The following is a 26,933-nucleotide window of genomic DNA, read 5'->3' as shown; positions in this document are numbered from 1 at the left end:
AAGTACAAAGAGGTGGAGGCATAAATCTTAGTATCCATGGATGCCTAAATTGGTAGGCAAATTGCAGGTAGAGGGGCCAGATTTCAGATTCACTGTTATCTTTTAAGGTTTTTTTTCTATAGGTTGGGTATTTCCTTGGTTGAATGTTTGTGTTTGAAATTCACTTCCTTGTGATACAGTTCTCTTTAGTGTCTAGTGTGGGAAATGTTGGAGTGCATTTTAGCTGTTGGAATTTGTAATCTGGAAGTTGGACAGAGCAAAGAATTACCACTTTTCTTCCAGGCGATTCAGTGGAAATTCTGTGGTAAAACAGGCAACTACCTTCTGTTGAACAGGCAGAAGATAGTCACTATCCTCTTTTCAGTTCTTAATTCTATAGCTAAGTTTTGTATTTTTACTATGTGTGTTCTTTTTTAAATGTAGTTCTCCAAGCTTTACCATGGTGTGAAGCGTTCATCAAACCCCCCCCACATATTTGCCTCTGCGGATGCTGCCTACCAAAGTATGGTTACATTCAGCAAAGATCAGGTAAGAATCTGTTCTTTTTTTTGAGATCTCATATTAATCATACTGCCGCTATGCTACATTAATATGCTACATATTAATCATATGCTGCTATGTACAGCTAATGTTCTGTTATGTTGTACTTCAGGAATTTTTTTCTGTAAGCCTTTTTTTCCTGCATCAGGAAAACCAGAGTAGAAATCTAGTCATGTTTGGGAATTCTGAAGAGAACACAGTGGCATAAAAGAGACTAAAAGTTCAGATAAGATGGTAGGGTTACCTGACCAATGTGGTTTCCTGGACACCCATGAAGTCCTAGCAGTTGACACCAGCTGCAGATTGCTGCTGCACACTTTTGATTCCAGCTTGTCTTGCACTAGGTATTGTAATAATTTACACCTGTGTAAGATAGGAGGGTCTCAGTGCCATAGCAGATTAACAGAGTTTGAATGACTTTTCATTGCATGAAGACTTTATCGAGCAGTGGATAATCGATTCCTTTAACTACAAGTCACAAAAAATAGGAACAATTAATTAATTTTTTTAGTAAAATATATTAAGGATAGGTCTAATATAAATGTAATAAGAACACAAATCCAATTATATAGCAATGTTTTTAATGAGAATGAAATACCATGCTGTAGAAGCTAGATTTCTTTTTATTGCATTATCAAGATTGTAACTTTGTAGTCTTTCTAATTTTACATGTGGTATGTGTATGAATATTGAGGGCTAATAATTATTTTTATTTATAAAATCCTCCTGATTTTACCCAGCACATCACACAATAATTCATAGAAAATGCTTTTTTAAAATCAAAAAGCAGAATAAAATAATAAAAAAACTGCAATTAGAAAACATCAAGCAAAGACAACAAATAAAAGGGACACTGAAGGTGAAGAAAAAAGTTCTACTGAGTATGTGGAAGTACAGTGACCTGAGATGGCTAGTACTTTTTTAATGACTTATATGCTCTTTGATTGGAGGCATTAAAGAAAACAAGTATTCTTGTAGAATAAGTTATGTGAGACCTTAGCTGGGGAAAAAAATAGTTTTGACAAAAGCCTGTCAGGCTAACCTTGTACATCTTTAATACTGTGACTTTTATACCTGTTTAAGAAGTAATTTGCATTTAGATCTAAATCAATTTCTTATTTTCTGTTTGCAAAGGATTACAGGCGCATGTCTGTTTGTATTACCTGGCTAACGTTATGTTGGTTCTTCAGGTAAAGGTGCATTAGATAAATACTGTAACCAGATTAAAAATTGATTCTATTTTATCCATTGAGCTTTCCCATGTATTTTCCTGTGAAGCCTGAAAATTGACTCCAGGTCTAAATACTCGTGAAGCTAAGGTCAAGCTCTGGCCAAGTCTACAAGAGTTTTAGGAGTTCTAGAAGAATTTGTGGATTTTAACTGTATAAACTATTGCACACAACTTCTTTCTTTGCACACAAAGACCACTAAGTTAGTTATCATAACCCTGTAAATCCATCGAGTTATCTGTTTCCAAGAAGAACAAAAATACCCAACAATAAGGAAATAAATGAGATGCAAATATCATATTATACACATTATATAGAGTCAATCTGTGCACCTGCTATCAGATGCTACAAGACAGCACCAAAGAAATGCTACATCTTTCAGACCTTTTCACAAAGCTCAGTTCTATATGAGTGTCATTGCATCAAGTATTTTAAGACCTTGTATCTTCTCCCAGCCAAGAATCTTGTAGGTTCACAGTGTGGTGCAAATAATTTTCAGGTGTTTGCATAAAACCACATGAATCTATCCAACTGCTCAGTGTTAACATTTTAATTATATGTCGTTGATACTGTACCTGAAGTAGACTAATGTACTGGTGATCTGTAGACAATGTGAAAAAATGGGAAAATAATAAACGCTGTTAGAATTCTTACTTGCTATGACCTTAAGTGTTCATGCTTGAGTGTTCAGGTGTGAACTGGCCTTCAAGGTGTACTGACTTTCTGCTTCTTGTCCATGAAGCCTAACAGCAGAGAGAATACCAAGTGATTTAGACTATTCTAGCTAATCCCTGAGTCTGGAAGCCATTCGGAAAGCCTATAAAATACCTTGTGTTAAGGACTGCTGACTCGGAAAGAAGATGGATACGTTCTCCCAGAATTATCCAATGAACAGATGCATATTTTTCTGAAATGTTTAGATGCTAGTTTTCTGTTCCAGCTTCAGTATCAGCATCACCTACAGAGTAACCTCTCTATGCAGCAGCAATTATTTAAGATTATTTTTAAAGTCACGAGCAGACTTTTGGTCAGTGTATTGAAAACAGCTTTACCCTGTGTTTCATGTTAATTCATATGAAGTCAATGCAGTGAGCTTAGATGCACTGTTGAATTATGTCACGTCAACTGAATTATGGCAGGTTTTGGAGTTTTAAGCATTTTAAACAAGCTGCATATGTGCATAGCATGTGTTAGCCTGTAGACATGGTCACTTGTTTATGTGTCTTAGCCCTTAGAAATTCAATCACTGCTTCACACATATGCACATTGCTATCAGGCATTATAAGACTCATTTTAGTAACCCAGGGAATAAATTATTACACTGAGCCTTTGCTTATCTTTCCTTTCAGAATGGAGTTGAGGGAGTTGACCCTTGAAGTATTTTTTAGACTTGGTACTAAGCATTAAATAACAGATAAGAGTATATAGCTGAAATTGACCATGTGGTGAGCTGTGAACTTTAACTGTTTTGGCTTGTGTGTTCAGTGCATTATCATCAGTGGGGAAAGTGGTGCCGGAAAGACAGAAAGTGCCCATCTGATCGTCCAACATTTGACCTTCTTGGGAAAGGTATTTCTTAGTCTATCATGTAAAACTATGAACAAATCCTCCCAACCCAACCCCCAATTACCACTTTATTTAATTTTCAATACTTAAAGCTGTTCATGTGAATTGTCTTGCTTGAGTTAGAGATGGAGTAATCATGTATGTGAGAGTATTGAATGAAGATAATAAGATTATGACCAACACCAAGCCATTCAGTATTTTTTTAAAGAGAAAGTGCCAGATCCTGAGTGTTCAGTGCCTGTAGTTATCTACAGTGTTTATCACATATACTGTTGTTCTTTTGTACAATAACGAATGAAGATCTTGCCATGGCTATAATTTTAGAAGCTCTTATACATCATATGTTGTAAGTGATGCTGTTGTGCAAAGTGATGGGAAAATCAAGTGTGTAAGGTTAACCTTAAGTAGATAGGTTTAGTTTTTGGTGTTTTGGTACTCCGATTATATGACACCTCAGAGGCAGAACAATTGCAGGGAAAGAATAATCTGTTTTTTCCTACCTGTGGGAGAATTCCTCATCAATTTGTTGGTCCTGGTTTTGAATAAGTAGAAAGGTTAACACAGTATCTTAGTCCATACAAGTATGAGAAAGGGATGCTATGCTTCTGAAGCAAGAATTGGATTGTGGGTAAGCATTATATACTTTTAATGATCCTTCTGATCTTTTATCTGTTTCATCAAGGCAAATAACCGTGCTTTGCGTGAGAAAATTCTTCAGGTGAATCCTCTGGTTGAAGCATTTGGGAATGCCTGCACTGCCATCAATGACAACTCAAGTCGCTTTGGAAAATATCTGGAAATGATGTTTACACCCACAGGAGCCGTAATGGGGGCAAAGATTTCTGAATATCTACTTGAAAAATCAAGGGTCATAAAACAAGCTGTGTAGGTATATTAATTGTCTGTCCTTTCACATTTATATAAAGTTTAAATTCAGTTCTCCAAAATTCTTTATTTTTAAATGCTTTTGTGTCTTCTGCTAAAGCTGTGATCACTGATACAGTACTATGATAGCAAGAATAGTCAGTTTGGTTCGTTTGGAGCAGAAGCCAGAGCTGCTTCATTCTTTGGAGAAATATTGTGGTTGGCTGGGTTTTCTGTGTTTGCAGTTGCTGATCCTACACCATTAAAACAAGTGGGAGATTTGCTACCTACTTCAGTGAGCTTATGATAAGAACTTCTACTTTTACATTGTACAAGATGACACACGAATAAGCATATGTGCTTTAAATAGATATGTTTTTTTCCAGGGGAGAGAAAAATTTCCATATATTTTATTATATTTATGCTGGCCTTTATCATCAGAAGAAACTTTCTGAATATAGACTTCCTGATAAAAAGCCTCCTAGGTAACTATCACTTGCTTGTTTTAACTGCTTGTTGTAATTAGCTATTGATCAGCTCTTGCTTTCAGTATGATGCCTTAAAATCTCTTAATCCTTCTCCATCCCTTAAGGATCTTTTTTAATTCGCCCAAGCAAAGAAGAGGATGGACAATAAGGCATTATATTATTTGTATTTGTTTGAGAACTTGAACTGTTTAAAAAGAGGAGGAAAAATCAAGCTTGATACTCTGTCATACTTTCAAATCCAGACAATCACCTTATGATTTCTTACTGTAATGCTTCAGTAAGAACCCAGAAGGTGCTTTGGAGTTGTGTTTAAGTGTTTATACTTTGGGTGCGTCTGATCTGTATTGGGTATGGGGATGTGTTTGAAATGTTGTTAACGCTAAAATAGATCTTAAAAAAGAATAAGCAAAGTTAGCACAACAGAAGCAAAAACTTCTTATGAATTAGCACCAAATTATATAATTGGAAGATATTGAAATAAATGTTCTTTCTAGTTACTGAGGTACTTGCACTGAAATCACTGGAGGTTGTACTGGCATATCTGCTAGTATGGTGCTTTCTTTCTCCCACTCTATTTAGATACATAGATAATGAAACTGGAAGAGTAATGCATGATATTGTTACTAAAGATTCCTATGGAAGACAATTTGAAGCGATTCAGCATTGCTTTAGAATTATAGGATTCACTGATGAGGTAAGAGATCCAGCTGTTAAACCATTGACCTTTATAAAAAACACCTCCAGTGCTGCCTGTGCTCAGGCTGCCATATGGTTTTGTGGGTACACACATGTGCCACAGAATCTCTCTTATGACAGAAGTGAACTGTGAAAGCATAACCACACACTTGGAAGCCGAGACCAGCCTGAGGTCTCAGCTGGTACTCAGGCAAGTCCACTCACAATTATGTATCACACTCTTTTCTGTGTCAGTAGGAGCTTGCTTGAATTTGTAGAACTTGGTCTTAGAGCAAGCTACAAGCTTTAATAGCCATTCCAGTGCCTACCTTTTTCTTTCATAGCCTAAATATGATCTACATACCTAATTAGATTCTTTAAAATTGCTTCTTGTCATCTTTTACAGGAAGTGTACTCAGTGTACAGAATTCTGACTGGAATCTTAAATACTGGAAATATTGAGTTTGCTGCCATTTCTTCTCAACACCAAACAGATAAAAGTGAGGTTCCCAATCCAGAAGCCTTAGATAATGGTAAATACATTTTAACATTGTCAGTTCGGAAATGCGATTTGACTGTATTTGTGGGAATCTCTAACTCGTGGTAACAGTTGAGCAATGCTGGTGATTTCCACTGCATAATCACAGTCATGTATCTTTTTTCCACTGTCTTTTAGCTGCTGCACTACTAAGTATTGGGTCAGAAGAACTTCAAGAGGCCCTAACCTCCCACTGTGTTGTAACACGAGGGGAGACTATTATCCGAACAAACACTGTGGACAAAGCAGCTGACGTGCGAGATGCCATGTCTAAAGCACTTTATGGCCGGCTCTTCAGCTGGATCGTAAATCGTATTAATACGCTGCTCCAGCCAGATAAAAATATATGGCAAGTTACACATCACTGAATCGTGTGTACTTACTGTGCATGTGTCTTTGAGTTCATCCGTTTGTATATTTTTGTATATTTTCGATTTACCAGAAAGGGTGCTGGGTTTATTTTGGCTAAGGCTTCAAAATGGCTTTCATGCTGTGACACTGAATTCTGTTTCCAGGACATTAACCCCAGCATTTTCAAAAAGCTGTGTGGAATTTAGCTACTGAAGTCAATGGAAATTGGGTGGTTAAACTGCTGTGCAGTTCTTTAAAAAGATGCGTCCTATGTAGTGAACATTAAAATCATACTGAAGGCTGGTAAATAATTAGAGTACACTGAAAAACTGTAGTATGTATTCACAGTCCTTTACAGTCCTTCTGCTTTTGTAAGTTAGTAATAAATACAGATCTTGGATTATTATTGTGCTGCTACTTGAGATGTAAGTGATGATTTTTTAATTTTTCCTAATTACAGAAGTGTTCACATTGTGCATCCTTATAATTTCATTGCCTGGTGCTGATCTGGCTGCTTTGGACTTTTCAAGCAGATGCAGAGATTTTTAGAAACAAGAAAACCCCTTAGGTGATAGAAAAATGCCTCTGATCCGAGATCTGTACTTGGCACTTCACTATATTATACAGACACATCCTCACCCATACTTGCAGTTCTAGTGGTGACTGTAGTATGACTATACTTGAGCTAGCACATGGGCTTTTCACAGTCCAGCTTGCAGCAGCAACAGACTTGGTAATTGTTGTTCTGACTGAGTATAGCAAAAACATAATGTTAAAGCTTGACCCCTTTTGTCCACCTGGAAGAGCAGCCAATAGATTTTATTTGGAGTCTGCCTATTGAAACCACTTGTTTTAATATGGCTGCTAAGTGTCTTGTTACTATGTACCTATGATTCTCCTGCCTTCTTCATGGAAATTTGCAAGAAGCAAGTGGGAAACAAAAGTGTTAATGATGCTGAACAAATGCACAAGTTGCCTTAGCTTCAAACACACTTTTTCTCCTCTCTTTTTTTTGCAACAGATTGGATCAATTATGCAATCTTACTTACCATTTTAACTTGATGTTGCCCATGATGAATTTTGTTTGTATTTCATATGCAGCAATGCTGAAAATGGGATGAATGTTGGGATACTAGACATATTCGGATTTGAGAACTTCGCAAGAAATTCCTTTGAACAGCTGTGCATAAATATTGCTAATGAACAGATCCAGTTTTATTTCAATCAACATATCTTTGCACTTGAGCAGGTAACTTCAACTCTGATGAGCTCTAGTTGAATCAGCCATCCTGAACCATAGATCATATTCAGGAGTACATTATAAACTATGAAGTGGGTATGTGATTTAAATGCAAGATAATGACATCTTTCAGTTGAAGTTTTGTGAACAGTGTTGCTGGGACCTATAGAGTATTGCTGGGCATCATAAGCGTCCTACTAATGATGTTGCTTTTACTGGTTCAGTATTAAATTTGTGCTGGTGACTTTGTAGATGGAATATCAGAGTGAGGGAATTGATGCTACTACAGTGGAGTATGAGGACAACCGTCCACTTCTAGATATGTTCCTCCAGAAACCTATGGGTCTCCTGTCTCTACTAGATGAAGAAAGTAGATTTCCTCAGGCAACAGACCTAACTTTAGTTGGTATGTGCAAACAAAACTCCTGGGGAATAACAAATATATTTTGAGAGGGTGGAATGACATCCTGAGTAAATTTTTACTAGCCTAGTTGTCCTGCTGAGGTTGTGCCATATCATTTGACATTTTAAGTATAATTTTCATTATGCTTCTTAATTTTTCTTTTCTTAGTGTTTTCTGGGGTTTTGTATTGCAAAAGTTACCTTACATGTTAGGTGTCAAGGGCTTATTGTCTTTCTAGTGTTACAAGGAAATAACCTGTGTTTTGTCCCTATATGTAAAGTACATTGAGCAGCATTTATCCCCATTTATTGAAAGGAAGGCTGAGAAATAGTAGAATCTTGTATCTAGGACCACCCTGTGAGCAGAATTAGTGTTGAGAGTAAAATTTAGATCTCCCAGGCTCCTAGGCCCATGTTTATCCAATTAGAAAATACTGCTTCACTCCAGATTATCTCATCATAAATAGAAAGTGTGTGCTATTTCTGGTGTGCCATCTGGCTGAATATTTCCCCTCCTTTATGCATATTTTACATATATTTTAACAAATCTTGGTGCCAACTTTAAAATGTGCAGCACATGCCATGTTTAAAACTGTTGTCTTGCTTTTATTTAATAGAGCTATGTTTTTCCCTGCAATATGAAACAGGGAGTTTCAGTTCCTTCAATGGAATGTGCAGCAGAAACTCAAACTGTTAGTCAGAGAGAAATAACGGCTGCCTGTTAAATTGCACAATATATCTACAAGACTTCTCACTCTACTAGGCTGAATTGAAAGTTAAATTTAGGTCACAGATAGAATAAGTACTATGGTTTCTTCCAGTCCTCATTTCTGTACTAAAGCTATGTGCCTCTCTGTGGGTCCTATAAATCAGTTAATACTGAATATTGAATTTAGGCTTCCACAGAGGCGCTTTCCTTGGTCCAGTGTCAATCATTCTTACTGCTGATCTGTACACAGTACAGCAGGATCCCTCAAGGAGACAGCAAAGTGGGGTATTTTGCCTTCTCCGGCTGTGCCAGACAATCATTAATTCCACCACCCTCCCACCCGCCCCCCCCCCTTAAATTCCAAACTTAGTTCTTTTTGCTTTAAATAGAGACCTGATTAAACATTAATAGAAAGAAAAACCTAATACAATATATTAATGGGTTCTAACATTAGAAAAAAGTTTTGATAATATTTTCTGACCTACACAACATGACAAAGAATTTTATTTGTTGATTCTGGCCTCAGGTCTCTAGTTGCTTGTTCAGATGAAAAATACAATAGCAAGTTTTACAGTATCAGCACTGATTTAATTACAAAATATTAGAGAGCATACAAAATATCACAGGGCATAAAAGACATTTTTCTTACAAAATGATGTTTCTTTTCCTGTCAGCTCTTTAGAGGTAGTAATGGGAAACAGAAAGCCTCTTTAGAAGAGATTTTAGATAGAAGTCTCTTTTTCTGTAGGAGTCCAAAGGTAAATGAGAGGTGGTCCCAGCCTGAAGACATTATCATATACTTAAAACATGATGCATAGAGTTAAATGAATGGGGAAAGCAAGATAGGGTAAATACAAATAATGGGCATTTAAGCCAGCAGGATATACACACAGCTTTGAATGTACTTAATTGAAATAAACCCACTCCAACCCCATATATACATGTAAGCAAATTCATAGCAAAATGTGAGAACTCATCACACCCTCTTATTGGCCCCCTTACTTGATAGCTTTCCATGCACAAATGCACAAAACTATCCACAAACAGTGGGATTTGAAAGACAGTCTTCCCAGGCTAGTTTAGAATAAGCTGTTCCATGCAGAAGTGGCAGCTTGGAAGAAAGCACAGAGAAGCTGGCACACAGCTATTTCTGAGCAATGTGGTAATATACGTGTTTATTGTAGTTCTGGCTTCTTGAGCAGCAAACTGTCCCTAATGAGGATGAAGATTTTACTTAGTCACTCTAAGTCACTTATATCAATGTCTCTTCTCCAATGTCTAGATAAATTTGAAGATAACTTACGATGCAAATATTTTTGGAGACCAAAAGGAGTAGAACTGTCCTTTGGTATTCAGCACTATGCTGGAAAGGTAAGGTCATGTGATTTTTATTTAGTTCAAATAACAGTCGTGTAGTCATTATTTGTTATATCCAAAGTTTCTGCTTAATGTTTGTGGGGTTTTTTTCTCATTTTAAGAGACAAAATGATAAATTGTGCAGAAACATAGAATCTATGATAAAATGTTCATGTGCAGTAGTCCATTTTAGAACTTATCCTTAGGGCTCTTTCACAAGCTGTGTAGACAGTAACCATCTTTTATCCTGAAATAAATCTGACACCAGAAACACCATTACTACAATAATTTTAAAGGAGCAGCTCTCTGGAGCCAGAACACGCTATGTGATTGTTAACGCCGTGTGAATGCCACAGTAGTTCTGTGTGTGAGTGAACATAAGTATATGGATAAAATGCAATGTAAAACAACATCTGTAATAGAATTTAAAATGCTACAAAGAACACTGGAAAGGCTGGAGCTAGCTAACAGCAATATTTTCTTGTACTCCATAGCACCTAATATCTTTTGTTCTCAGCAGTTCATGTATTATTTTATATGGGGAATAAGGGACCAGTTGTTTTGCATAACATGAGTTTTGCTTGTAATTTCAGGTCCAAGTTTTTGTTTCTAAGCAAAATTGAAAGAAAATACCCATGTTTTATTTAGTTAACGATAAAGTCTCATGTTTGGCTCATTATAAGACTCCAAAATTTTAAGATATGTTCTAGTAAACTTTGTTCAGCTTTCTGGCTTGTTAAGAAGAACTGTAAAATCTCACACAAGTTTAGTAAATTCTTCCTACCCCAAGTGGCCAAGTCATGAAAATACTACTGACCAGCTGTCTATTACAGAAAAACTTTCAGTTTCTGTGTAAACTCATGGACTCCAGTGGAATTAGGTTAGAGAGGAATAGTGTTAGTGGTAAAAAACCAGGTCTAAAACACTACTGTAATTTAAAAAGATAAAAACAAGTTAAGCAAAAGTAACTGATTCTTATATGAATACATTAACCAGGCTGTAATTCCAAATAAAACCAATTAAAATAATTGAAATAAAGGAATGTTTTGTTTTCCCGCTGTCATTTTTGAACAGTGAGAAGCCTATTTTAATGGACCTAGATATGCAACTTATTCCTGTTCCTCCAACAGGTGTAGTTAGAGATCACAAGGTTGATGCAGACAACAAATAAATTATGACACCTGAGAATCATTTCTTATTTCACATGTAAATTGTCAACTTAAGCTTTAATGAGGTACCTGTTCTACTCGTCATGCGTACCCTGGTTTGATGTGAGAAAGCATAATACAAAATCATTTAAGCCATTTAACCTAATTGGATGTGCAGTGACATGCTATGAGTATAGGTGCTGTTTATAGCCAGTTCACATTCTGAAGACACTGCTGTAACTGTACCATTTTAAGTCATTTGCAGATAATTCATTGGCTTGTCAGATCCAAACTAACCGGTCTATTTAGTCATCTTGACTGTTCACATTTTAAAGAACATAGTAGGTTTTGGGTAGCTGTTTTGGCAACTTTTATGTTTCCCATGCTAGGTATTATATGATGCCAGTGCATTCCTTGAGAAGAACAGAGACACTCTTCCTGCTGACATAGTGGTGGTGTTGCGCACCTCAGAGAACAAACTTCTTCAGCAGCTGTTCTCTAGCCCATTAACAAAAACAGGTATTTTCTGCACAGCTTTGCTAACATTGCAGTCTCTTCAGCTACCTGCTCCTCTAAAACTCTTAATTGTTTCTGGACAATTTTTTTTATTTTTCTTTTTCAGCTCTGCTGTTTAAAGTTTCCTAGATATCTGAAATGTTACAGTCATATTTATTTTTAAACATGTGGACATGAATTCTAAAAAATCCAAGCAGCAAGATTCATCCCTCACCCCAGAGAACGCGAGATTATCTGATTTGCAGGGCAAGAACTCGTTCTCAGAGTAGCATGAGAATATGGGAGTTTCTTGGGTGTTAATGATCAGTCTTCAGCTGACAAAGTCTTGTGTACCGTGCCTTACAGTTCACGTGTAATGTAGAGTTGTTTTGAGGTAATACCCATCTATTTAGATGCACTGATGCAATACATAAAGTTTCTTACAAATTGTAAAGAACACATACTAATCTGCTAGAATTACTTAAAGCTATGACTTACATTAAAGTGCATAGATCTATAGCTAAATAAAGCAGCAAGATGAAGTTTGATTACTCCATGAATAGACATGAATAGATGCCAGAATACCAGTAACCTATACAAATGATGGTTTGCACTATACACGCAGACAAGCCAACAAATGTACACATCTCTCAGTACTTTCTACATTTCTAAAGTATCTTTTTCATAATAATTAAGGAAAAGTTGCAATGCTAAATAATAATCTAAATACACATTAGATAGCAAAATTCTTGTGATCTGGTATGACATATGCAAAGAGGTTCTTGTATGTTTAAGTACAATTAAGTGTACACTCTGTAGGCTTATTGTACATGGAGTGTATATGCAATTCTCTGCCTGTGCAGCAGCTCTGTCTGGGATTTCTGGACCCTCAGTAGTCTGTTCATAGCCTCTGATGATGCCTTTAACATCTCTTGAGATTTCTATGTAGAAAAAAAACATCTGGAGACAGATGTGTATTGGAGCCTTCTTTGCATAAGCAAAACTGATAAAAAAAATATCTGTTTGTATTCTATATAGGATAGATTCCTGTTGCAATGTCTCTGCTCTTTTCCTGTAATTAGAAGGCTTTGGATTACCCCCCTTCAAATTACACCTTTAGAGATCCCTGAGTGGTGAGGATCCAATGAGGTATCTGCCTCTCAGCTATGACGAACTTAGGTGAAGGGGGATATAGTTTAAGATGAAGTAGAATTGGTTTGTGCCCAAGTGGGGAACAAAGAATCTTTGTGTCTATTTCTGACATTTGAGTCCACATTAAACTGGTAAAAAAGACTCTTTTGCTCATGTTGGATAGATCAAGCAAAGCAAAAAAGAAAGCTCGCATCTGGTCAAATGTGCCTCTACACCCCTCTTTACTAGCCATTTTATACCTTGGAGCTATTGTCAACATGAAACAGATTAGATGCTCTGCCCCAGTTATCAGTCCCAATTATTGTAAATATTACACTTTTTGTTTTATCGTTATTTTTAAATCAGAATGCTGATGCTTTCATACAAACTCATCTTCCTCTGGCTTTTTAGAGATATTTTCAGTGGCAGCAGCACTGAATTTCAGTATTTGCCCAAGGTGCATAGAAGGTTCAATAAGAAGATACTTCTCATTGCAGTAATTTACAGTTACAATTTTGATGACTTTCCACTGTTTTGTTTTGCCTCTTACATTCCTTCCTTGTTTCCTATTTACATGAATGGCGTGCTTTCTGCCTCCCGTTACAGAGCATTTACCTTTCCATGAAGAGCACACAGCAAGTTGAGCATTGTCTGTATTTGTCTAGTTGGTACAGGAAATCCTGTTAAAAAAATTGTTGTGCATATGCTCCTGTGCATGGCGTTACAAGAATAGTTTAAAACCCGTATGTCATTTTTATTTTTTAAAAGTCTTTGTGATTTTGCTCTATTTTTTCCAGCTGTCTAATGTAATTGGCACTCACATCCTGTGTTGGGGCCTCTGTGTTCTAAAATCAGATTGTTGCCAGGTTTAGTTTTGGCAGCTTGCAAGATAAATGAAAGGTTTGGCTGAGAACAGAAGGTATCGCTGGCAATACCGCTTCATCTCTGCTCAGTGAAGAAAGATAATGCTATTCTCTTAACTTTCTACAAAGAGGCTTTTGTAAACAAAAGAATAGTGACTCTGTAAATGTCCCATCATACTCTGTCCTTGCCTTTTAGCCCTTTTCCCTCCACCCAACATGTGCTTCATTCCTAAGCCAACCAGAAAAAATGCAGTTTAAGATTCATAAACTTGATACAATTTTCTCCACCTTTTTGTCGACTACTAACTGATGCGAAAGTTAATAATTTACACGGAAGCCACATTGCATCTTTCCAGGTAACTCTGACTTGAAATGAGCCTTCTGCCAGTATCTCTGGTGTTTTGTTTGAAGATGAGTGACAGCACATTCTCACATCTGCTTGCAACTAGCTCTGGAATTTGCAGCGTAGGTGGTTTTTGCCAGGCAGTAATCTCAGTATGTGCGATAGTCACTAGGTGGTGCTATCCCAGAAGCAAGAGGGAATCTGAGACTGGTAACATGGGTCTCACAATTACTGAAAATGTAGTTCTTAAACACCAGTAAGAACAAAAAGATGCCTTTCCCACCCTAAGAAGATCCTCTGTTTGAAGTATATTTATATCTGTCCTGTCTTCTGCTGTCAAAAACTGAGCAGCAGCAAGAAAATAAATATGAAAAAGACTGAATTCTTTTACTAATTTAAGATCATGTTAATCCCTGTAATTTATCAAATACACTTATCCCCTCTTAACAAATGCTTCTATTTCACAGTAGCAGACTGTGTACTTTGAAGGGCCAGAAATTAACAGCAGGACATTAATTATACATTTGTAATAGTAATTTATAGTTAAAAGAGTGCACAACTACTGATATGAGGCACCAGAACTTAAACATTCTGGCACTGGTTTTGTACTGTGTATTGCATGTTTTGTCATCTTCCAGTGGAAACTTAGGCATGTTTGGCATGTTTTGGAATCTGCACTTTCTAGGGACCTTTAACCTTAAAACTGAATGAAGATATTCTTGTTTAACCTACCAGTTCTCCCAATTGCTTCCATATTTGTCACTTTTTTCTACAGACACAGCTTCTTGTGCTGAGAATTCTGTATATTCTGGAATTAAAATAGGTTTACTCCAAATACAAGAGAGAAGTAGAGCATTTTAAAAAATGCTGCCACTACTCTGGTTGAATATGCGTGTTCCCATTCAGATGTAATGCATTCCTGTTTGACTCTAGTTTTAGTTTATCACTGTTGCAGCCAAAGCATCAGAGAGAAAAGGAATCATGTGATCTAGAAAATAGAGTCCCCTTGTAAGAGAAGAGGGCTTTAACTGGCAAAATTAAGGAGAGCCTTGTTACGTTCACTACTGGTATCAGTGAGGAGTCAGACCATTTGACTCACTGTCCTGATATTCAAGAATTTTTGCGGCATCACCTTTAAGTGGTGGTACTATGAGACTGCTTGGGCAAAGCACCACTGGAGCTTTTTGAGACTGCAGCTCCTTCTTCTGCTTTCCTCTCTCTTACCTTATGTTCCCCAGCTGACTAGATTATGCTGGTGGGACAGGGAGGTGTGCCAGAGGGGCTTCACCTCAGAAAAGCTGCAGTACATGATTATCTACTCTTGAAACACAATCTCTGCAGAGTTTTTCCCCTCCTGTGACTTGCAGACTTTTAGAGCTTTTGTCAGGGTTGCTTCCTCTGCCTTAGGTCCTCACTGGAGAGAGGGGGGAGAGTTGCCCCCCTGGAGGGAGGGAAGGGGAAATCCTCCAGCCTTCCCACCACCAGAGGAGGGATGCTGGGAAACTTCCATGTCCTAGCTCTGAGGATCTGTAGGGGCTGGGCTCGGCCGCATAGAATAAATACAGAGCTGAGTACCATTCTGCTACAGCGACATCATGTAATAATGTCTTTATTTTGTCTAAATTAAGACATTTTTAATTTATGTCTAATAATTTTGGTAGCATTGGATATTGTTCACACATTCAGAGTGAAATACTATCAATATATGATCTGTTGTTAATAAACACTCATATTTCATGGTGCCTAGATATTTGAGCATAATCTGTCAAAGAGAACTGGGATGAAAGTTTTCACAGCCTTTGCTGAAGAGTTAGGATAGTGATGTTTTAACAAGGGATATTTTTTTTCCAAAATAGGACAAAAATAGATTTTTTCAAAAACAAATTAATTCTAATTAGCGTGGCTAAAGGTCATTTGCTCTCCTCAGTATTGATTTTTAATCTGTGTTCTTTGTGCCTTTGAGTCTCCAGCCCTGTTTACAGCCCTCAGGCAAAAGTAATGATAAACAATGTATGTCTCATGTTAAAAAAGAGCAAAACCAAACCAAACAACTAATGGAGCAGGTGGTGAGAGAGAACATGAAAAAAATGTTTGGGGCTTTTGTTATGCAGACTAAAATACACAAGAATTAGGGCCTTTTGCAATATCACTTTAAAGAACTTGGTGCCAAGAGTACTGTCTCAATACTAATTTGGCTGTAACTTTGGTAGCAGCTGATTCCTCATGAAGAGTCAGAAACTGACGGAAACAATTGGATTTTCTTGCATTTCAGTCCCATGAACAGATACTACTGGGCACAGAGTGAAATCTTGGCCAGTTGAAATTGTAGACGCTTTGCCATTGTTTTCAGTGTAACCCTGATTTGACCTGTCATGTTTGTCACTCCTATTGAGCACAAGCCCTTCCTCTAGCATTAAGCAGTGCCAGAAATCTAGCATGTCTCCATTTGGGTTTAGCAGATTTTTTTCTCTTCATTCCACACATCACAATAGAGCAAAAGACTCAAATACATCTTAAATTTTACTAACTTACCTTACAACAAAATATTTTTATAATGGTACTTTTGTGTTAGTATTTTCAGCTCTAAGAGGTAACTGCAGGCACTCTTAAGTCAAATGAATTGGATACAAAGCCATTGTAATTACAATTTCCTCTACTTAAAGATGAATCAGAATTTATATTTTGTAAGAATTTTGGTCGAGTTAGTGGAAGCTATATATTTTCACTTGGGACGCAGAGGCTTTCCTACTTCTAACTGGCCCATATGTTAAAAGCATATAAAAGTTAATTGTTTTTGCTTTGCTGCTAGTGTTGTGTGCAGAGAGGCGCTTTAAACCACAGCTGTGCAACGTAACAATTGTGAACTTTCCTGGGTTGCAGATGTGGGACATCAGTAAACTAAATTAAATGTAGCTTAACTGAGTTTGAGAGGTAGAGTGTTGGATTGCTTTTTATTTAGTTTTTCACTTGAGCATTTTACAGTTCAGTGTTTCTTTTTCTTCATATCCTAAGGTTTTCTGTCATAGGCCAAATGCAGCGTACAGATACTCACAAAACTTGCTAGCAGTAGGATCCAAAGCATGCCCTAAGTAGCCCTAATAATGGAATTAATTTAGAAACAGAACCATCTATCAGATCAAAGTTAAGATCTCAGTCCTGCTAAAGCTTTGTATAAGATATAACAGTTATTTAATGTTGAGAATAACTCCCTATAAAGTGTGGAATTGCTCATGGCAGTAAGAACAACAGCTGAGAAGTGTCAAGTTAGATTTATCACGTTTATGTTTGGTATAGGGTGTTGCCCAAGCAAAAGTCCACGTTTTTTAATGAGACTTCACAGATTAAATTGTACTGAAAATGGGTAAAGGGCATAGGGGTTTTTTTCTCCAGGTGCTTGCAAATTGAACCCTAAAAAAAGTGCAAGTGAGCAACTTTAAGAACAGATCTTGATGAGCTTACTGATTGGATTCATAACAGGCCGTTCTCTGTAGAACAATTCTTGATGATAATTTTTCTTTCCCTTTCTCTCAGAAGAGAGGAGATATCTTCTCAATTTTCGTGTTTCTAGCCTAACTTCTCAATTCTATAATGAACTTTATCTCACAGTAGTGAATAATAATTAATCTTAACACTTCATTGTATACTAATTAAATTCAAAGTGTGTTGATATTGAGGAAACAGAAAACGTATTATACAGAAGATGTTACTGTTTTTAATATGAACTAGTAGACTGTGGGATCTCACTGTGCAGCATATACAGAATTTAAATAGAGACATATTCAGAGAGCATTTTACAGTAGTTTTAATGAGTAGTTTACTAGGCAGTTTCTACAGGCACTATGTGCTCTAAGGTCAAACTGTCAAGGATGCTCAGTACATCATTGGAAGCATTCAGTAGCTCTCAAGATCAAATCCTAGAAGAGCAATTATTTTTAAATTTACTAGTGAGTTTGTAGAGCAGATAGGTTTATTAAATATTCAGATAACCTTACTGGTTTGAATATCCATAATGTTTTTTGGTTTGTCCTTTTCAAAGAATGTACTTATATTTCTTACTCTTTCAAAATAATTGATTTAGGGGTTAATGTATCTAAGATGAATGTAGTTGGTGGAAAACAAATCTCTGAGTCTGTGCTGGATTTGGTGTATTTGTTTCAGAGTATTTTGTACTGAGTGTGCTGTCTTACCATGATTTTGTACTTTTATCCATTTTCTTTATTCTTTTACCCAACAACAAACTGTAAAGGTCAGTACTTTACTAAACCAGCCGTATCTTTTCTCTTATTATTTGACTTTTTCTCACTTATTCTGACCTGAGGGCTTGATGTAGGAGAGTCTGTGACTGAACTGCCTGCACAGCAGGTCACAGCGTGTGTCAAAGACAGAAAATGCATTTGTGGGTACTTGTATGAACAGATACTTGTTTCATTAAATGTGGAGATACAAATATAAATGAGATTAATGTTTTGAATTACCGCATAAATAAATTATTTTGTGCTCCCTGTGATAATACATGGAACTGCTGAGATCTAGAGGAGCAAACGTTCAGCTAAGAAGCCTTTGAGACTTGATTAAATCAGTAGTCAACATCATTAATGCCTAGATTTCAAAAATGGTGATGCCTGGGACTTTCAGAAAGTTCTGTAACCATGTTTTGTCCTAAAGTAAGACTTTTAAAAGACAGCTCAGAAGACAGTCATAGTGAGGTCAGAGAAAATGTTCCTCCATGTTATTCCATGTGCTTTCAGTGACATCTTTATACCTGAATTTTTGCCACTAATTCATTGGGAACCTTCACTGGATTTAGTCAGATTTTGATCAGACTGTGTATGTATGGAGCAACTTCAGCAGCAGGTCTTAAGTGATGAAATATATACCATAAAATATTTTATACGTTGTATAAAGAGGGAACATACTCTGGAAATAGAAACAGTGGACTGGAAATCACAATTCTTGGCTTCTTCCGGGTTTCCTGTTTGTTCACTGTTCTGGTAGAAAATTTTTTTGGCCTCAGGTTAAACTGAATATGGTGAAGCTTAATTAGTGTTTGAGGACAGTCCTGAGATTGTCAGAGACAAGGTGCTAAGGTGTAAGCTACCAGAATGCTTGCTGTTGTTTCATGTTGGTGTGGGTGCATAGATAAAATACCGAGAATAACTACCCTGTTCTTCATAATCAAATTTTATTTTTCTAGATAAAGCATATATCGTTGCAGGGGGAGAATATCTTACATAACATGCACGAGAAAGGATGTCAATTACATAAAACAATGAAGGAGGCCAGAGCTGAATTAGCATGTGTGGTAACCATGCTTTCAATTGTTAGAAGTATTCTTCCACATAACTCTGGAAGAATAAATAAACTTCTTGTCTCTCCTGAATAGAAGTAATTAGAATAAAGAGATTCTGGCTACTGAAAATGAATGGAGAATGCCTCAACAATGAAGTCTTCACAGAAAATACACCTCTGTAGTTTTCTTCTAATCTGAGTTACAGATGTGGTACAGGAACCAGGGCAATCTGCTGGGGCAGTAGAAAACCTCGTGTCGATGGTGAGGTACTTTGCTGACAGCAAAGACTGCAGCATTCTGTAGTGTCTGCTGGTCCCCAGAGATTACAAGGTTTGTTGCCCCGAGGTGATTACATAAAACAGCATCAAATTGTACACTACCAAAGATGTGGATGGAAGTTGCTAAGAACTGTGTCTGAAAGAAAGTCCTGTGTCTTCTGACAATGTATAAATCATAAAAACCTGAGCCACTTCGTTCTGTAATTCAGCAGCTGGGAGACTGTCCAGATCAGGCTGCAGCTAGCCTGTCAGTCAGTCTCCAGCAAGTTAGTCAAGTCTCCAGCTAGTCAGGCTACAGACCCGACTAAAGAAAATGCTGGGCATCAAACAGTAGAAAACTCCAGCATTTTTTGTACTGTAAGTTCTAATTGCTTTTTACAAACAGTTTTTCATTTTTTTCATTTTTCTCTAGATGCAGATAGTTAGCTCTCAGCTGTACTTAGTGTGCTACTCCTATCATTAGTTCTGTGTTTGGACTAATGCTTCCCAACCTATGCCCACTGGGCTGTGGACAGATAGTTTGTCCAGCAGGCAATCCACTCCCCCTCTGCTGCCCTCTTTTCCAGAACCATGTGACCCTCCCTTGTCCTGAGCCTGGTAACCTGTCTGTCAACAGGATCAGGCTATAGCATATATGCTTTGCCTGCTGTCTGTAACTTTGGTTACGTCATGGGACTATGATGTTCTGAGAATCACGTAAGGTTTGCTTGTGTATCCTCTGATCACATATGTGCCTGTGATATTTCAGGAAATATCTGCATTTCAGTGAACACGCTCCCAATTGAGTAGATGGCTACATGTCTGGTTGAATTTAGCTGGAAAATCGGGCACGTTGCCTGAAGTAGCCATTAATAGTCAAGGTGGTGTTTTTAAAATATCTTGGGCACTACCACTAACTTTCTATACACCATAATCTGTTCTTTACTAGGTAAGGGTAAAAAATAAGACCTTTCTTACTGAGATCATACATTTACATATCTGAGAATATAGTAGGCAGTTTGGCCTTCATTTCATCTCAGCAGCTGTCAGTGTCTTTCTTCCCTTGCATTCTACAAGAAGTCTACTAACCTACTGTGTTAAAACAGTATTTAAACACAGCCACAATGATGCTTATAAGCAAAGTTTAATTGTTGCTGTGAGCATCATAGTGTGTATTTGCCAGTGTGTGCCTTACTAATGTGGAAAGTGACCACTGAATTGCTGCAATGTGTGCAGTAGAAAGCATAGCAGCACTGAATTTACACTCAGGTTCTCCAGTCACAGTCTAGCAATGTAAAGCTTTTAAGTATTTGTAAATATGATCTGCGTCCACTTCATGCTAATAAGACTGAAGAAACCTTTAGTCTAATTGAGGATCAGGAACAGAATTTGTCACTTCACTATGGCATGGATTTTTCATTTCAAATGATCTGGGGCAAAAAGTGCATCTTTTTTGATTCTGAAACAATTACTCATAATTAGGTTATTCCCAGGTGGGCCTCACTGTTACTAAGGCTTTTGTGGTTATCAGATTCTGTTTTGTAATATGGATCTGATTTTGGAAATACTATTTCTCATTTTTTTTTATTTACTTATTCTGAATAGGAAATTATTGTCTGTTCAGAATAAGCAGCAGTGGAAATGTGTCTATATTGATAGTTGCATTCTACAGACAGTATTTTTGTAAATATATTCTTATGTAGAATGTGTTGTATATGAGAAAATTGGATTTGTGGCTTTTTATTATACAAGATTAGCTTAAATGACTTCAGTGACCCAAAAGAATAGAGTTTTGATAGTCAGTGACCAGATTCAAATTAGTACCCAGTAAAAAAGTACATGTATTCATTTATAGTCGAGCTAAGAGAAGCTTAGTCTTACAGTAGCAGAAGACGAAAATGCATTATGGAGATAAGCAGTTGACTTCCTTAGGCTAGATAAAATATACTGAAAGGAAAGACAGAGAAGAATCTGTGTATGTCAAAGACATTGTCTGACTCTGTACCTCTTCTGGAGTGCAAGTGCTTAGCTGTAATTAGAAGTTGTGTCAATGAAATCTGAATGCATTGTCGCATTTCTGACCATATTATACTGTATCTACATGGTGTTTCAAGTAACCCCTCTCTATCTGAACCAGAAGCATGAAAGAAATTAATAAAACATATGAGGACAAGGAAAGAGCTTGTACTGTGCCCTCTATATGATAGTAATATCCCTGCTACAGCTGTATAGTAAGGTGACATTGTCATTAGGCTTTTTCTCTCTAAGTCATTTGCACTTCGCAAACTAAATGTTGTATCAAAGCTTGATGTAATTCTTACCTGGCATGTTCTTACTTTGGGAGGAGTGATCTATTGCAAGCATAACCAAACTGAGGTTATAAATACAGTGCTAATATTACCAATATTTACTTGTTACTACTGTTACTACTTATAGAACCCATCACCTAAGAATCGTGAAGCACTGCCAAACCTTAAATAACATCAGAACATCCAGCCAGAGAGTGTACTTTTCCTAATTAGCATGGAAAGTCAATAGCTGGGCAAATCATTAATTCAGCCAGATCATACAGGAAGTACCAGGGATGCAAGTGAGAAGCCGGAAATGCTGACTAGTCTTTCTGAGATCTAGAAAGCACTTCTGAAGTCCAACCTGAAAAAAGAAAACCCATTTCTTCTTTCTGTGCTGTGTAAATGCTTGAAATACTTTCAAAACTTCTCCAGCTTGGCTTTGCATAATAGAAGAGATACAGTACTTTGACAGTATGGTCTTACTCACCTAGCTGAAATGAGGCATCAGTGAAGAATGTTTGCAGAGATGTGAGATCTCCTGTACAGCTTTAAGACAAAAGCATTTTTGCTGAGCACTGGCACAGTGAGCGTAGCCAGTGAGTGCATAGATTTTTGTGCTGTACTTCTCTTTCTGTTGGAAGTTCTCAGAGCATTTCACAAACTTCAGTGACTGAAACGTCTCCAAGCATTAATGACATTCCTAACTTCATTGAATAGGGGGGGAAAAAGAGAAACATTGGGGCTGACTGACTCCCCCACTGACACAAATGAATCCCAGAGACCTTAGTCTCTGATCCAGCAGACGCATAGGTAGGAGCCTTAATTTTTCAGATGAGCAGTCCTGTTGAACTTAAAAGGAAATGCATTTGAATAAAATTAAACATGTGCATGGTTAAAAGATTAATAATCCTAATTTTAACCATTAACTTTTCTCCCCTCCCTCGTGAATGCCTTTTTTTAAAAAATGTATTTTTTGTCAAGGGTTTTAAATTGTTTAATTGGTCCATTTTATGAAGTTGGATTTAATATAGGTTGTATTTTCTTTAAGTCTACATGGATGTCATTTGTATTTTCTCTAAAGTGTTGACCATATAATAGGTGTGAAGCTAGACTTCTAAAAGGCACAGTGTAGTCTTTTAACCTTTAACCAGTTTAACCTCTCAGGGAACCCATGGCAGTTTTAACTGGCTATGTTACTATCTAAAAACGTTTGTTCTTCAAATATTGATGTTCTTCTCAAAGTAGAATAACATTTAATTATTTTTGGTGTGTAAAGTAATAAACAACCTTGTAAATGAAAATCGAATGTAGGGACAGGTACCAAATGTTTACTGATGATAAACACCATGCTAATTCTTTCTTTTTTTTAAGTAGGAACTGACCACTTCAGGGTTTTTTTTGTTTGCAAAGTCATTAAAGATTTTTGATTAATAAAAAGGTTTATTTGTTTGCTTGGTGTGCTAGATCAGAAAAGTTAAGTTTAGTTCTAGTTTTGCATGAGGAACTAAGGGAGAGCTCAGGGTTATTAATTATGAACCTTAGAAACCTGATGACAGTGGTGAGTGTGGTGAACCTTGACCAACTGTCTTATCATTCTAAATTTTATTTGGTCATTAGCCTTTTTACAAGTTGTTTTAAAATGCAGCAAAATTTTATTAATTTTAAACAATTTGCTTCAAATTTGCTGCATCTCCCAACAACCCTCTTTTATCCCATGTTGTGTCATCAGTTCTCTAGTGCAAGGTTTTCAAGCTTTAGACTTGCTAATATGAAGCCTAGCCAAAAACAACCTTTCCAAGGCTGTCTACTTTGGCCAAAAAAGGCACCGAAAACTAATTTCTAACATACAAAAATATCAGAATTACAGCTAAGAGAAAAATAAATTCACCAACTACTTGCTCATTGACGTAATTGCTATTAAACTTAGAGACATAAATGTATATACCATATGTACCATGTGTGTATATAGATACGCAAGATTTTCAAAACAGAGTTGCAGTTCTCATTATCCTATACAGTATAGCCTAAAGCAGTTTCCAAAAATGTGGACATACCTTGCGTTCTGCACTGTGGTTTAGACTGTCAGGTAGCATACTCTGTTAGATCTGGAAAGGAAGTGCCAGTTTTGCAGCATTGTATCAATCCTAATGTCAGCAGCTTAAAAGAGAAATACTCTTTAAAATGAATACAGAATGTTTGAACCGCTCCAAAGAACATCACTGGTGTGGTTGAGTGCTGGCCCCCAGATTGTTTTCAGGGGATTGGTATTTTTCTTGTCGGAGGAAAGTAAGAGAAAAAGTTCCTTTCGGTGTTACGTGGACACTGGGTTTGCTCTGCTCCTTTATGGAATAATTACCAGCGATTAAGTGTTCTTGGGTTTTGTTTTTCCCATCCAGCCTCCCTAACAGTTATGCAATATATAGTTTAGGAAAACTCTGAAGACTGTTTAGAGTTACTGCCTTTCCGTAAAGCAAAGGGCTAAACACTGGGGTTGATGCAAACAAGGCACTTAGCATCTGAAAGAAGTGTTAACACTTTATTTACATTTAAATTAAAATGGACACTTATTTATGTGTTCTGGTTCTGAAAGGTGTGTGGTACATCTGCAGAGGCCTATTGTTTATTCATGCTGTAAATCCTTTGAAATGTGTTAAAATGCTTCCCACTCATTATAAAAATCCTGCCACCCATGGATTAGGGCTTTGATGTCACCAATCCTGCTTCAAAGGGTTCTTTCAATGCTATTAATCACAGTTTAGCCTCTGAAGATATAGCCAGAGAAAACATTTGGACATCTTGTGCTAGACTTGCTAAAACTTTGAAATATACAGAGTGTCTTGCATATGCACGGTCCTGTATCACTTCCTCTCTCTTCTCTGAGCCTTTATTTTGAAAAGCTATTTTGTGATGACTTTGGCTTTCTGCAAGTACAGAGGAAAAAGTTTAGGACACGTCATACTGTACATTTAAAAAAAGGCACTGGTCTTTCAGTTGACACCACAATATGTTTTTGCCTGAGGAATTGAGTCAGTCTTTAAAAACCCCAAGGGACAATAAGATTGGGGATTAACAGGCCTGTATGTCAAAAGGTCAAAAAAAGATACCGTCTTATCATTTTCTCATCTCTTAAATTAGTTTGTGAGCTTAAAATGCTGTCTAAACACTTCAGGATCCACAGGATTTCATAGAAACAAGACTGTTTCTGCTGTCTTTTTCTCTTTCAAATCTCTCAATGAGTCACAGAGAAATTGATTACTAGCGATTGAGCTGTATGCCTTTGTGCTGTCCTTGTTTTCATCAGCTCAGTAGCTAAGGTCAGTGACATACCACCTTATCACTGACTTTTTCCTCCCTTTTAAATCAACACTGCGCTCTGTTATGCCTGTGCTGAATGCTCTGCAGGCACAATTGGTAATGACTGGGGTGTGGAAGAAGTGTGGTGGTGTCTACTATTTTTAGTACTACTATACAAACTGATTTCCCACCATACAAATTTTTCCCTGCTAAGCTTCTTGAACAGTCTTTTCAGTATGTATTTCTTTCTGTTCGAACAGGTAATTTGGCACAAGCAAGAGCCAGAGTGACAGCAGCATCTAGGTCTTTGCCTCCACAGCTAAGTGCTGGTCGTATCAAGGTTAGTAGTGTTCCCTTTGAAGACAGGCAATTGTTCATAAAATATTACAGTGAGACTATGGACACGATGCATAGCTGGTGTAGGTATATAGTGAGGTTCTCAACAAATGAAAGTCTGCCTTAATATCAGAAAACATGCACCTCAGCTGGTAGCAACATTTCCAGTTTTATTAAAGACTCTATTGCAGAGTCCAGTGAAGAATCAATTTACTACTGATAATCTTTAAACTTTCGAAGTGAAATCTCAGTTACATTGATATTGATCACAATATTCCTCTTTATTTCAATGGGGTCAAAGTTTTCCTCTGGTAATTTTGGCCCTAGAAAGAGATCTAATTAGGTAAAATTTGAATAGTGTATTTAACAGTACGAAAGACAAAATTTTTTAAAAATGCAGTCCTTTTTTGTTCAACTTGCAAGTGAAAAACCAGGAGATGTTTGTGACTGATAGATGACCAGAAAAGAACAACTTGGCAAAACCACTCTGCTTTAAAAAGAACTGTAATTTAAATGCTGCTGAATTTTGCCATAAAAGTATGTGGCATTAATTGCAAAGGAATGGGATAATTTTATGGCAGTTAATAGGATGTATTGCCAACTGAGTACACTGAATTTGTGAGGAAAACTCTTGTGCCTCAAGGTGATAGCATGTACCTGATTCCTAAGTAGTACTGTTAGAATTAGTTTACTTAAAGGGGGGGGGGGGCGGGGAGTTGCCTCCAAAGCAAGCAATAATAATTATTAAAAACAAATGTAACAGCAACTGTTCAAAAGTCTACAGAATTTTGTTATGTGTTTTCTATTTATTTTCATTCTTTCTTGTTATTAGAAGCTCATGCTCAGATGCTGATAAAGTAATTCATGTCACCCAACCATCTATATCCTTCACTATACTTGCAAATACAGGTGTGGATTTCAAAGATGTATTTCCTCTCTGGTATAAACACTTCCAGTGCTGAAGGACAAATAATGGCCTTTCCAGTTTTCTTGTGTTATACACACATTGTCTTCCATATCCAGCTATATTCCACGTAAGCTTTCTAAGCACGCATTTTGATACAGCTGGAATGGAATACAGCAATTCTCTTTTAATAAACACAATCAGTTACTAAGTAGTGTTTAAGTGGTTTTTATTTACCCCTCAAATTTTTAAAGCAGGAGCTAAAAAACATGCCTAAGTGCAGTACTATTCAGAAAATTTTAATTGAAATGGGTTTTAGCTGAAAAAAAGTCTTTATTATAATTTCAGAAAACTTCGTATAATCATAACAACTTTGGGGAAAAGGATTTTAAATTGCTAATTACAATTTATTAAAAAATCCAAACATCATAATTTTGTTTGGAAGTCTGGAAATTTTCATTTATTGTTTAATTTATGAGCTTTTTTTCTCAATGTATTTTTTTGGTTTTACAGCATTTTGTACCATGCCAGCAGCAGGTGTGGTCAATATGTGAAAGTAATAATTTCCAGTGACTTCATAAGGTGACATGATGTCATATATCATTCTTTCAATATTGTTTCAA

The 26,933-nt window shown here is 36.8% G+C and overlaps 1 protein-coding gene across 11 annotated transcripts in view; it reads left to right on the top strand.

Annotated features, from left to right (window-relative positions):
• The window catches only part of MYO3B (myosin IIIB), a 207,597-nt gene that overhangs the window by 101,398 nt on the left and 79,266 nt on the right, over positions 1-26,933 (top strand). For 6 of the 11 annotated variants that reach the window (XR_008823672.1, XM_056350236.1, XM_056350234.1 and 3 more), the window contains 12 exons: positions 424-528; positions 3,255-3,338; positions 4,018-4,220; positions 4,586-4,684; positions 5,267-5,381; positions 5,769-5,895; positions 6,039-6,249; positions 7,353-7,500; positions 7,744-7,897; positions 9,885-9,973; positions 11,496-11,625; positions 25,331-25,410. Coding sequence is in view for 7 of the 11 variants with exons in the window: in XM_056350236.1 (XP_056206211.1) it covers positions 424-528; positions 3,255-3,338; positions 4,018-4,220; positions 4,586-4,684; positions 5,267-5,381; positions 5,769-5,895; positions 6,039-6,249; positions 7,353-7,500; positions 7,744-7,897; positions 9,885-9,973; positions 11,496-11,625; positions 25,331-25,410 (1,545 nt within the window). In the remaining 4 variants the exon portion in view is untranslated. Of the gene's footprint in view, positions 1-423; positions 529-3,254; positions 3,339-4,017; positions 4,225-4,585; positions 4,685-5,266; positions 5,382-5,768; positions 5,896-6,038; positions 6,250-7,352; positions 7,501-7,743; positions 7,898-9,884; positions 9,974-11,495; positions 11,626-25,330; positions 25,411-26,933 lie in introns of those variants that run through there. The other 5 variants (XR_008823674.1, XR_008823673.1, XM_056350240.1 and 2 more) reach the window with 4 other exon arrangements.

This window comes from Falco biarmicus, chromosome 8 (genome assembly GCF_023638135.1).
Source record: "Falco biarmicus isolate bFalBia1 chromosome 8, bFalBia1.pri, whole genome shotgun sequence".
Classification (NCBI taxonomy): domain Eukaryota; kingdom Metazoa; phylum Chordata; class Aves; order Falconiformes; family Falconidae; genus Falco; species Falco biarmicus.
The sequence above is the reverse complement of the archived record's forward strand: the minus strand, read 5'-3'. Positions and strand labels throughout refer to the sequence as shown.